Genomic DNA, 12,045 nt, shown 5'->3' on the forward strand with positions numbered 1-12,045 from the left:
TAAAGACATCGCAAACTTCTGTAACGGTGTTTTTATGAGTGGTATGAATGAGGCACGGTCATTTATACAAAAGAGTTTATTAATAACAATAAAACAGTTCTTTCACACTAATCTCTTCTCTCCTTCAAAAACAACAAATGGAATAATTACAACACAGGATGACTTCAGAAGAGAAAGTAAATGTTTGACTTGAGTTACATTTCCCCCTTGTGGCTCTAAGTTATAATGCGGCTGCTAAAACAAGAAGTACTGGGGATCCTAACTCTGAACTTTAGCTGTGTGCCGTGCAATGACACAAGACTGAGTAACAAGCGACACACTCCTGGGGTTTTAATGTGTCTGTTTAGTACATTTTACGTTGTCACCGACTCACAGAGTCGCCTGATGTTTGAGGTACAAACAGGTGGGTGAGAAACGCAGTCGTCTTAGGAATCCTTTGGGTTTGTGTAGCTGACTGACCTGAGACAATGGTGGGTCTGAATCAGCGTGTATTGTTGTGTCAGTGCAGGCTGGATAAGTCAGTTAATCGGTGATGATGAGCTCGTCACAGCCCCAGTCCTCGTAACTCCCGTCAGGAAGGTACCTGCGGATGATGATGGGGATCTTTCTGCTCCTGTCGGAGGGAACAAACAGAGTTTACGGTGAGATACTGGGAAGTCCAGAGAAGTGCTAAATCGCATTACTCATCATTCACACTGTACGGCTATCACTTACTTTAACTCTTTCATTGCTATCTGTAAGGGGTCTGTTTCTCCCTCCAGCTCCACCATGACAGGGGCACACATCCTGTAGGAAACAACCAGCAGACAGACAGGTCAAGGTCTAAAATCCAAACCCTCTTACAATACATGTAGGGCTCAGTTAGAGTACCGACTAGTAACAAATCAAATCACTTCTCATCAACAATTAATTGACTGATGAGAAGTGAACTGATTCTGGTGGTTCTGCTAAGAGAGGGGAACCTCTTTGTTCCTCATCTGCTACCTTTCAGTCTAATCTTTCCTTGCAGCTCAGTCTGGATGATATTGATGTGCTCAAAAATCAGAGATCACATAAGACCTTTCCGGATAATAGTTGAAGTGAATATGACCAAACAGGAAGGAGCATTAAAATATCATTTTCACTCTGACGTTTACTCTTTCCAATGACTCATAGACCTGCAAATGTAGAGAGATGGTGGATGTTGTGGAGAAATTGCTGAAGTCAAAGGTCAATGGTAAGGTCAGGAAGGAAGAAAGTGTTCAGGAGCCTCTGATGTCTTATGCTGTATTATTTATTGACGCTCGATCAAGGAGAATTAGAGACACTCTCAAAGTTCATCAGAAGTGCCTGAGTCGGTCTCACATTCTGCCCAACTCATCCTGGTGGATCGACTTTAAACCCCAAGATAACACCACAAATACTACACGCCCAGAATTAGTCAAAGAGAATGTTTTTACCCATGGAGGTGTTATTGTCAGCATATTCTAGTCTGGAGACACAGATGTCTGTTTATGCAGATTGGAACTTCAACAGCCAGTTATCTATTATATCTAAGAAGGCAGCAATACGTCTCTTCAACCCTGGCCACCACAGTGTTGGGACAGACTGGCACCTACTGTTCTCAACCAAAGCCAAACAACTAATACTGCTGAGGACCTCAAGGCCCACACTGACCTCGTGTAACCTAAGGCACTTCTGATGAACTTTGAGAGTGTCTCTAATTCTCCTTAACCAAGCGTCAATAAATATTACAGCATAAGACATCAGAGGCTGCTGAACACTTCCTTCCTTCCTGACCTCACCATTGACCTTTGACTTCAGCAATTTCTCCACAACAACACCACAAATACTACACGCCCAGAATTAGTCAAAGAGAATGTCTTTACTCATGGAGGTGTTATTGTCAGCATATTCTAGTCAGGAGGCACAGATGTCTGTTTACACAGATTGGAACGTCAACAAGCTATCTATTATATCTAAGAAGGCAGCAATAGGTCTCTTCGACCCTGGCCATCCCAGTGTTGGGACAGACTGGCACCTACTGTTCTTAACCAAAGCCAAACAACTAATACTGCTGAGGACCTCGAGGCCCACACTGACCTCGTGTAACCTAAGGCACTTCTGATGAACTTTGAGAGTGTCTCTAATTCTCCTTAGCCAAGCGTCAATAAATATTACAGCGTAAGACATCAGAGGGTGCTGAACACTTCCTTCCTTCCTGACCTCACCACTGACCTCTGACTTCAGCAATTTCTCCACAACACAATACAATATTTTCACTCTGACGTTTCCTCTTTCCAATGGCTCATAGACCTGCAAATGTAGAGAGATGGTGGAGTGATGGGCCGCCACACATAGCGGTGCCCTGGGAGCTCACTCATGGTGAACTGGCACCTCTCCAGCCCAGCAGTCCACCATCCATACTTTGGTCCACGCTGGACTTGAACTGTCCACTCTCAGAGTGAGCTACCGCTGTATTGAAGTTCTGATGCCTTTGACAACCTCAGTGTAGGTTCACATATGTTATGGAACTTTCTGTCCTTAGGTAACACAAGGTCACGTGTGGGCCTTGAGGTCCTCAGCAGTGTTAGCTGTTTGGCTTTGATTGAGAACAGTAGGTGTCAGTCTATCTCAACACTGTGGTGGCCAGGGTCGAAGAGACCTATTGCTGCCTTCTTAGATATAATAAACAGCTTGTTGACGTTCCAATCTGCGTAAAGAGACATCTGTGTCTCCAGACTAGAACATGCTGACAATAACACCTCCATGGGTAAAAACATTCTCTTTGACTCATTCTGAGCGTAAAGTATTTGTGGTGTTATCTTGGGGTTTAAAGTCGATCCACCAGGATGAGTTGGGCAGAATGTGAGACCGACTCAGGCACTTCTGATGAACTTTGAGAGTGTCTCTAATTCTCCTTGATCAAGCAGAACATGCTGACAATAACACCTCCATGGGTAAAAACGTTCTCTTTGACTAATTCTGGGCGTGTAGTATTTGTGGTGTTCTCTTGTGGTTTAAAGTCGATCCACCAGGATGAGTTCGGCAGAATGTGAGACCGACTCAGGCACTTCTGATGAACTTTGAGAGTGTCTCTAATTCTCCTTGGGCCAAGCGTCAATAAATAATACAGCCTAAGACATCAAAGGCTCCTGAACACTTTCTTCCAACACCAACGTACACGACAACACTCACGCTATCTGCAGAGCTCGCGTGCCGAGCACTCTGGCCCTCTCGTATTTAGTCATGTAAGGAGTTGTGATCCTCTTCTGGTTGGCCTGCTGTCCCTCTCCTGCAGGCAGGATCTGCACGTTCTCCTGGTCCTCCTGAACACACACACACACACACACACACACACACACACACACACACACACACACACACACAGGTTCAGTTAATGTCTGTTTTATCCAATTAAAATCCAATAATATGACTAATTAAAGGACGGACTCACATCCTCCGCGTTCTCCAGGTCATCTAACCCCTCGTCCTCTTCGGCATCGTCGAAATCTCCGTCGTCGAAGCTTTAAATGTGACAATAAGACAGTTAAAGACAGTTATAAGACAGTTATGAGACAGTTATAAGACAGAGAACAGAGGCTAACGTCAGTTAGCTGCAGCGCTAACAGCGTTATCCCGCGTTTTGTTACGTTAACGTGATTTAAACGTAAATACAACGTTTATACAACACGTTAGAGCTCCGTGTGGTCACTTACTTATCCTCGTTGTCGGACATGGTTTATTCTGAAGCTCCTGTGTTTGTGAATTTGAAGTTTTCAGACAGATTTCAGTCACTTCTTGTTGTCAACATGGAGACACACGAGCCTTCAGCTTCCGCTGCTTTGGTGTGGCGTTTGGAAATGTTCCCCCAAAAGGGGGAACGTTCGTTATGAGTTCCGCTTGTAAACTTGACAACAACAACAAAACAAATTTTTTTGCCATGATGTAATAAAATAAAAATGATTGTGGTGTGTGTCAGTGTTTATTTGTTAAAGTTGTTAAATGTGCTGATTTTTAAGCTTTAATAGAGATAGATAGATAGATAGATAGATAGATAGATAGATAGATAGACTTTATTTATCCCAAGTTGGCAGTTGGCAGCAGCAGCATTACACACAGTGACGATAGACAACATAAGAATAAAAATATAAAGAACAAACTATACATAATAAAATATCAAAATAGCAATAGTGAATAAAATATATTGTACAAAAGTATATGCAGCAAATTGGCAGTGTTGATTTAGTGCAAAGTAAGGAAGGAGAAATGTGCCGTGACTAAATTATGACCTGAGTTTGTTTAAAATGTATTTATTTATGTATCCATGACTTTAAAATGTTTAACCAAACAGCACAGCTATCTTTTTTTTTTTTAAATAGCTGCCTCATTTAATGCCTATAGTTGATCTGTATTATAAAAACAAACCAGGTGTCCAAGAAGAGCTTGTCAGGATACAGTACACAAAAATAATTCAACCTTGACCCTACGTGAAATGTCTGTTCATAAATGCTGCAGAATTTGTGCATTGAACAAACAAAAGATGGGATTGAGCTCTTCCAAGGATTTGCAGGTTCTTCTCTTCAGTGTTTCCAACTTAAAGCCATAACATCAGTGCAAAAATATTGAAACTGATGTTGGAAATAACATGTGCACTGACTGGATGGGTGAATATTTTTAGTCATCAAACAGCCTGTGACTTGTTTGTTTTACCCGTTCTAAATTAATTTAATTGGACTTTTTAATCAGTATAGTAGATAACTAGCATTTTAAAAACAACATCACAAAATGTAGCCAAATAAATATTTATTGTATTATTCAACTAATACAGGTATGTAATAAAATAAAAAAAGTAATAAACGAATGGGAGAGAAAACGTATTAATAACCTAATTTAACCGGGGAAATCAGGCATTTACTTTGTTTATGAACACAATAAACACTTTTATCACATAGAAACAAGTTTGTTGTTGACTCATGGTACTTCAGCTCTTTTTGTCCGTGGAGTCTTTGCTTCTCTCTGATTTATGATTCAGCATCTTAAAAACTTTGGAGGCCCGGAACTTTCCTTTTGACTTCTTTATCTCTTTTAGTTCTTCTTTCTGGAACTCTGGAGAGGAGATGTCACAGTTATATACAGCAAAGCATGAGTCTTCTTAGAGAGAATTTATGTGCTAAATGCTAGAGTTGCTCTGCCGTCTTCACAAGCAGAGAGGAGAGTAAGACATGGACAGGAGAGGACACATCACAGTATGAAAAAGGCTCAAAGTACATTTCTCACCTTTGTTCTTCATCATGTCTTCCAAAATTAGATCTTCTTCTCTTTCCCTGATCAGAAAACCAAAGTTGCATTCATTCTTTTCAACACAAAAATCTATGAATGTGAAAGCACCGTGCGTTGTTTTGTTCTGTGCACCTCTGCCTGTCCTGATCCAAGTTGCTGATGATCTCGTTCCTCTGCTCAATGATGGCGACAAGCTCCTCCATCAGCTGCTGCTCTCGACCTCGATCGTCCTCACTCCAGTCGCTCTCTGAATGTGAATACGAACATTTACGTAACCGGTGTTACGGTTCTCTGTAAATCTCTGTAACAATTTGCTTTTAGAAATATTCAAGTTTATCTCTGTGTGTTTAAGCTTTCAGCTTTCATAAGACTCCTCATACCTACATCAAAACAGTGCTATGGTTAGGGGTGAACCTAGAAATGTAGGGGCTTTCTTTATATGATCATATAGGCCCCATCATAAGGATTATTGATCCCTGTTATTGAGATAAACAATTGTAATTATTGTCTGATATGTTAGCTGAAACAAAGATTACAGAACTACATACTCACCTGGTTTATTAAGGAGACATCTGAGCTCATATTCCACATCTGCCTGTCTCTCGTCGAAGGTCTGCTGCTTTGTCCTGGGGAAAGGCACAACACAAAATCATAACATAACACATCACAGATGGCACATGCAACTCGTTACTAGAGTACTACTTACAGATAGACCAGCTCTGTATCTCTGCGCAGCAGAACATGCCTCTCATGGACAAGAGAGAACCACTCCATTAGCATTTGTTCCTGCTCTTTATCTGAAAGAGGCCAGAGACATAAATATGCCCATGACAAGGTTAGTATTTATGCACACTGGATTCACAGAAACAATGATTTTGTCACGGTAAAATAAAATTTCTTCTAGAAACGGTAGGAACAATTCGGTCAACCATTCTTTAAGTCTCTCAGATTCCTCTCCAGTTCAACTCCTCTTTGTTCCAGTGCTGCCAGATGTTTATCCAACTCGTTCATCTGCGCCTGTAGGTCTTCTGTGGAAATATCCTGATCTGTCCGTACCTGCAAAGCAACATTTAAGACTAAAATGATGCATCATTTCTGCAAAACCCTACATTTCTATGCATGAGGGCTATTTGTAATGGTGAAAATAAAAGAGTTTGAGTTCTAAATCCAGCCATTGTACCTTCCTCTTGATGAGTGGGAAGCCATGTCCAGGGGCAGGAGCCTGTTCAGATGGGGCGACCTTTGATTTGGACATTCCAGGCTTTCGATCAAAAGGGTTCTCTTTGCAGGCCAGCTATGAATGAGAAGAAAACGGAACACTGTGGGGCAAGTTATACTATATATGATGTTGAGTTAAAATCATGACAGACTGTGAAACCTGCTTAACGCCTTGTGATATGTTTAAACAGCATTAACATCCCATAAAAACAGCCTCTTTGGATTATGTTATTCATACCTTACTTTGGCATGATGTGACCTGAACAGCCTGACCTGAGTCATTTGCCTCTGTCATGGCAACAGCTGTAAAGGAGCTTTGACCGTTAGCAGATTTGATAGCCGGCACAGAGAGACTCCTGGTTAAACTGGCACTCCGTGTTTCATCTGAAGTGGCATGCAGTCCGGTCACATCTGTTAGTAAACCTCCAGTCTTTCCAGTTTCACCCAAACCTGATAAACTACTTTGACTAGTATCTCCAACTGGATCGCTTGAAGTGCACACTGTGTTAGTAACTCCACCCAGATTGCTTACGTTCCCTAAAAGGATAAGTGCCACTGAGGGGTCAGTTTGGTCTGCAGGCTCAGGTTTAGTGTCCTCTTCGTGTGTTTCCTCATCCACATCCTCTGCAAATGGATTGGGACCAGGCACTTTGGGTCTGCACCATGACGTCTGCAGATTAGAGACAGATTTGGATCGAGCAATGGGAACTGGAGCTGCGGCGGGAGGCAGCTGTGTCCAGGGTCCAGGATGGATGATGGTCAGCCATGGATGTTTGGTTTTCACTTGCAGGCTTTCCCTGGTTAGTCTGGTGCAACAGGGGAAAGAAAAAAGGTGCATAAGGAAGTGACTCTACGACTGAGGAAGAACAAAAGAGAAAATGGTTCTTTATTTTTATCAAGATCAACATTATGACTGTCAGATTTTATTTATATCTTATTGCTTAGGTCCGCTCTGCATGTGTCAAAAGTAGTTATAATCAGTATTGCTGGTTGTGTTTTGTTACTTCATGTTGCCTGCTTGGCTACATGTAGTGATTAGCTGCATTATCGTACAGCTATGTATTGTTTTCACCGTTTCCTGTTGCTCTGCATAGCTTGTGTATTGAGAATGTCTTTGTTGGTGTCTTGTTGTCTTCTGTCTGTCAATTTAAACATTTCGCCAAAGGGCTGGAAATCAGCCAAATGCCTGACACTGGCAAATTTACAAAATGTTGATACATGAGAATTGTCCTTCTTGAAAAATACATGAAATGAAATGATGGTAAATCAAATTTATAAAGATTCTTTTATGTGATGTTTAAGATTTTCCCCCAACATTTAATATGTTATTTGTTGTACTTTCATTTTAGCCATGCTAATTATGATAAATAAATATATTTTAAAACAATTATATACATGCACACACTCACACACAACATATTCCAGAGAAATACAGGAGATAGTTTGAGTCTGTGCCAAAGGTAAGCAGAGAACAGACTCTCTGTTTACTTACATGTGAGTCGCACTGGGTGAACGCTTGCCTGGGCAGGGAAAGAGAGAGAAAAACAGAAATGGCTTCACATAATAAACATACAGACAATAAGTAAATAACAGTAGCATAATGTAGTGCCTGTTTACCTGCAGCGGGGTAGCTGGATGTTGTCTGGGAAGTTTTATTCCTGCTTGCAGGACGAGGGACTGCAGAAGAGTCTGACATTCGCCTGGGTGCTGAATCTGGCTGACTACTTCCTTCTGTCACTTGTGCACAAGATGAAGAGAGCTTGGCGAGCTCTTGAGTCTCTGCCACTTCCTGCTGTACCTCGCCGTCTGCCAGACTGGCTGCTTGTCCAGCGTTTTCAGCTCCTTCGACAGTCCTGTCTGCAACACTGGGTGTGGGAGGCTCCGGGTTCTTTACCTTGCTCTCTTGTTCAACAGTGCAGTCTCTGTTTTCTCTGTTGCACTCCTCCTTTTCATCCCCCTCCATATCTGCTATTCTACAAACCAGTCTGTCCTGTGACTCTGTTTGCTTAGTGTAAAGAGGGATGCTGGTGATAGCCAATCCACCAAGAGAAAAATAACCTGTCTGAGATGTACGTCTGGGCTGATTCGCAGTCGATCTAATTTGCTGATTGAAGTCAGCAGGAGTGTTTTTACTGTCTGTTACATGGTGACTGCAGATCAAGGAGCCAGCATCACTTCCCTTTGTGTAAGACCCTGCTAAAAGAGTGTTGTGGCACACTTTGCACCTGAAAGACAAACATGAAATTTCTGTTAAAGCATCCTTAACATATAATAAGAGGAAAAAAAGAGTAATCCCATACCTTACCTACTCTTATGTCTAAATAACTAAAAAACACTCTTCACAAGTTGTAGGTCAAGTGCAGATACAGATTCCTTTGGCTACGATCATATAATCTTATGTGAGTGAGTAGGCATGTCAGATATGATCATAGTAGTCACTTGAAACACATTTGAGATGCATTCCTGCAGTCCGTCTCAAACAGATTTACACACTGTCCAGAAATTTCTGCATCTGGATCTTAAGCAATAAATAAAACAAATAAAATTAAAAGCTGCTGTTACCTTATGAACAGCGCTGTTACCTGAAACAGCTGCGATGGTAGACTCTTCCGTCAATCAAATGTCTCTGTATGAGGTGGACAGGCTTAAAACACAAATTACACACCGTCCGTGGCTTCGTGTTGGACATGAGATCTTTGCTGGTTTCGAGATCAGTCAAGCTCTGAAAAATAGAAGAGAAACAAGCAACCGAAGACTGTTAGCCCAGCAGCTGAGATGACACAAAGTATTAGAAAACAGCCGTGCCCACTTTGGGAGTAGATATGCATTAAAATGACTGTGAGGAATTACCTTGCGGAATTTCAGACCATCAGGAGCTTTGGCCTTTGTGTTGTTGTTTAACACCGTGACATGTGATGACCTCAAACTGGCAAGACCAGCTGCAAAGTCAAGAGAAGACGTGTGAATGGTTTGGCTAAACAGAATGAGGTGTGGCTGAAAATTTTTAATAACAAAATGAGTGAAGGATAATAGTGCGACTAAGATACTGGTGATAAAGCAGGGGGAAAAAAGTAAGCAAATGCCTTGAGGGTCAAAAATTTGTAAAGAGATATAATCCCCGTAACTTGTTATTGTCCCTCATACTTCTGAGCGAGTCAATAAACTTCTGCTTCCTAATTTGCTGCACATAACTGGCAATCAATCATCTAATAAAGAGCTATAAAAACAGAAAAGAGAGGCTCTACTCAACACACCATAAGATTTCCTGTTGAAAAAGTGGTAGTACTGGGAAAGGTAGGTGATGACGCTCAAACTATCAGGCACCTTGGTGGAAACCATGTCCTTTGGGTCCAGCAGTGCAGGGATGCCCAACTTTATCTCTGCGGTATCAAATGCCTGCAGATGAGGAAGGATAGACAGAGCATGGAGGTAAACAGTGTCGATACGGATTACCCACAGCCTTCTGCGTTAATGGTAAATAAACCTCAGACAAAGAGAGGCGGGAAGTGGCTCACCAGTTTGTTATTTTGATAGACGTTATCTTTGGACAGGGAGATGAAATCTCTGGAGGAAGGTGAAGAAAACGGAGAGATTGAAACAAAATCACAATCACAAACAAATAAAACTGTTACAGAGGGACTGCACAGGTATAAAGCAGTGCATGAGTAAAAAAAGCTGTTCAAGATCAGAGATTAGATGATCCCAATTCAATCGCTGTGCGAACTGGACAAGAAAATGTTAGAGAGATCAGACACAGTGTGCAAGTCCTGCTCTGCTCCAGATTAGACAGTCAATCTGTGCAGCCCCCAAAACAGACAATGTGCTCATGATGTTAGAAATGTCTTACTCATGCAGCATCAGATTAGGCTGTCCATCTGGTTAGGCATGGCTTTGCACAGCTCTATACTACTGGTGTACTTACATCAAGTCAGGTCGGTGCCTGTGGATGATGGCACAAAAGGCAAGTCCATCCCTGAACGAGGTTGACATGTCCTTTATCTCCACGTTGGGGTAACAGGCGCATGTGAGGAGGCACCACTCTCGCAAAGTCTTCGGAGATGCCATGTCTTGTTTGGAGTTTGCTTTGACACGTGTGCTGGTTGAACGTGACACTTTAGATGTCAGAGATGATCAGAATAAAGCCGGGCAGGTTTGGCACTGTGGAGGAAACAGGAAGCGAGCATCTACAACCTGTGTGTGTGTGTGTGTGTGCGTGTGTGTGTGCGTGTGTGTGTGTGTGTGTGTGTGTGTGTGTGTGTGTGCGTGCAGAAAAGCTGCAGCCAAACTTGTGCATCTGTTTGATGAGCAGCAGCAGGAAGAAGGAAGTTATTCGTTCCTGTTATGTCACTTTGTGAAGTAGAAAAGAAGGTGTCTGCACACGTAGAGCCAAGTTAAAATAAGTCTCACACGGTTTCCCCTCACCCACAGCTACAGGCACCACAAACCAGCAACGAGCTCCAGAATATAGTGAAGAGGCGTCCAGACACCTGCAGCACTCCGATGACCGGTTTGATAGAAGAGGTGCAAATCGGAGTAAAATCCCGTTACTTGGCGTGGTCCACCTTGTTGTGCTCCACTTTGTGTGAAACGCACAATATCTGCCGCTGGAGGGAGACGCAGAGCTGCTGCTACGCTATAATTAGGAAAGGGAGGTTTCTGATTACAGGTTTATTTCTCAGATGCAGCCTTGACAGACTGTTTTTCTCTTCACTGCATGACAGAAAAAGATCATATATGATTTATTTTGTTTATTTAAACAGACCGTTAACTCAACTACGACCAGTTATTGCAAAATTTCATCCATAAAACAGCTCGCCTCGAGTAAAAATATGACTTTTTATGTGAGCGTATTCAGTGTCAGGCAACAATATTATTTTTAATGTAAGATTTTGGAAAAAAAATCAACTTATTTAAATTCTCATGAGTTTTAAGTAAAAAAAAATAGTTTAAAAAGTCGCTACTTCCGGTTAAACTAAAATATAACAACAATAATATTTAAACGCTTAAAAAATAGATTAAGAGACGAAATTTGACCTGTTTGATGATAAAACTATGCGGAATATGTGCTTCGTCTCTAATTTCTCTATAGATACAGTATTGGTGACCATAGCAACTAAACGGCCTGCTTTTATTTTGAAGGACTTCCTTCCCTTTCTCGCGCTCTGATGATAGAAACAGATGTGCTAGAAAAGTTACCCGCGTTCAAATTCACACTTTCTAACCTCAAAATGTAACATTTGGCGATTTTTGGAACATTTTTTATGAACATTGGAGTTGAATTTGTTTATAAAACTCAATAAAATAATCAGGATTAATTGTGAAGACGTTAGATTTAAAGATAACAATTATTTATTGTACACCAGTGAGTAATTTCTCAATTTTAATAATTATTACAACGATTTATTTTTTATTTTAATTTTTTTTAAATGAATGAGGCACAGCGTTTACATACTGTACACAAATATAATAAAAACATAATAAAATCCATCATTATTTAAATCTCTACTTTCTATCCGCTCTAGTTCTGTGCCTCTTCTGCCTCTACGTGCTCTTCTATCCGCTCTA

At 41.4% G+C, this 12,045-nt stretch overlaps 2 protein-coding genes across 4 annotated transcripts; both read right to left on the bottom strand.

Moving 5' to 3' along the window:
- Nucleotides 1-58: 58 nt before the first annotated feature.
- On the bottom strand, nucleotides 59-3,856 carry polr2f (RNA polymerase II, I and III subunit F). The gene is made up of 5 exons (XM_010748016.3): nucleotides 3,699-3,856; nucleotides 3,437-3,506; nucleotides 3,178-3,308; nucleotides 715-786; nucleotides 59-613 (listed from the first exon to the last, which is right to left on the bottom strand). Exons 1-5 carry the CDS (start codon nucleotides 3,716-3,718, stop codon nucleotides 523-525), a joined length of 384 nt encoding a protein of 127 aa, XP_010746318.1. The 5' UTR covers nucleotides 3,719-3,856; the 3' UTR covers nucleotides 59-522.
- A 905-nt stretch (nucleotides 3,857-4,761) lies between these two features.
- LOC104932712 (MICAL-like protein 1) lies at nucleotides 4,762-11,116 on the bottom strand. 3 transcript variants are annotated; one of them, XM_027284701.1, is made up of 16 exons: nucleotides 10,968-11,116; nucleotides 10,403-10,638; nucleotides 9,996-10,044; nucleotides 9,735-9,876; nucleotides 9,331-9,419; nucleotides 9,063-9,202; nucleotides 8,098-8,705; nucleotides 7,973-8,000; nucleotides 6,719-7,286; nucleotides 6,443-6,556; nucleotides 6,192-6,318; nucleotides 5,969-6,059; nucleotides 5,815-5,888; nucleotides 5,395-5,509; nucleotides 5,260-5,306; nucleotides 4,762-5,088 (listed from the first exon to the last, which is right to left on the bottom strand). In XM_027284701.1, the coding sequence occupies exons 2-16, from the start codon at nucleotides 10,543-10,545 to the stop codon at nucleotides 4,964-4,966; spliced, it is 2,460 nt and encodes an 819-aa protein (XP_027140502.1). In that variant the 5' UTR covers nucleotides 10,546-10,638; nucleotides 10,968-11,116; the 3' UTR covers nucleotides 4,762-4,963. The 3 variants fall into 3 exon arrangements, with proteins under 3 accessions (XP_027140502.1, XP_019133770.2, XP_019133769.2); XM_019278225.2 differs by lacking the exon at nucleotides 10,968-11,116 and having other exon boundaries at nucleotides 7,013-7,286; nucleotides 10,403-10,694; XM_019278224.2 differs by lacking the exon at nucleotides 10,968-11,116 and having other exon boundaries at nucleotides 10,403-10,692.
- Nucleotides 11,117-12,045: the final 929 nt, after the last annotated feature.

This window comes from Larimichthys crocea, chromosome XII, assembly GCF_000972845.2.
Source record: "Larimichthys crocea isolate SSNF chromosome XII, L_crocea_2.0, whole genome shotgun sequence".
In the NCBI taxonomy this organism is placed as follows: Eukaryota; Metazoa; Chordata; class Actinopteri; family Sciaenidae; genus Larimichthys; species Larimichthys crocea.

Bases quoted from the DNA above. Each gene is read 5' to 3' on its own strand.
- LOC104932712 (XM_027284701.1), bottom strand. From the start codon at position 10,545: ATGGCATCTCCGAAGACTTTGCGAGAGTGGTGCCTCCTCACATGCGCC. The intron at 7,287-7,972 runs GTAAGTAAACAG...CTGTTGCACCAG, and splicing joins TCACCCAGTGCGACTCACAT to ACTAACCAGGGAAAGCCTGC. The intron at 5,510-5,814 runs GTGAGTATGTAG...ATTCACATTCAG, and splicing joins ATGTCTCCTTAATAAACCAG to AGAGCGACTGGAGTGAGGAC.
- polr2f (XM_010748016.3), bottom strand. From the start codon at position 3,718: ATGTCCGACAACGAGGATAA. The intron at 3,507-3,698 runs GTAAGTGACCAC...TCACATTTAAAG, and splicing joins ATGTCCGACAACGAGGATAA to CTTCGACGACGGAGATTTCG. The intron at 3,309-3,436 runs GTGAGTCCGTCC...GTGTGTGTTCAG, and splicing joins ACCTGGAGAACGCGGAGGAT to GAGGACCAGGAGAACGTGCA.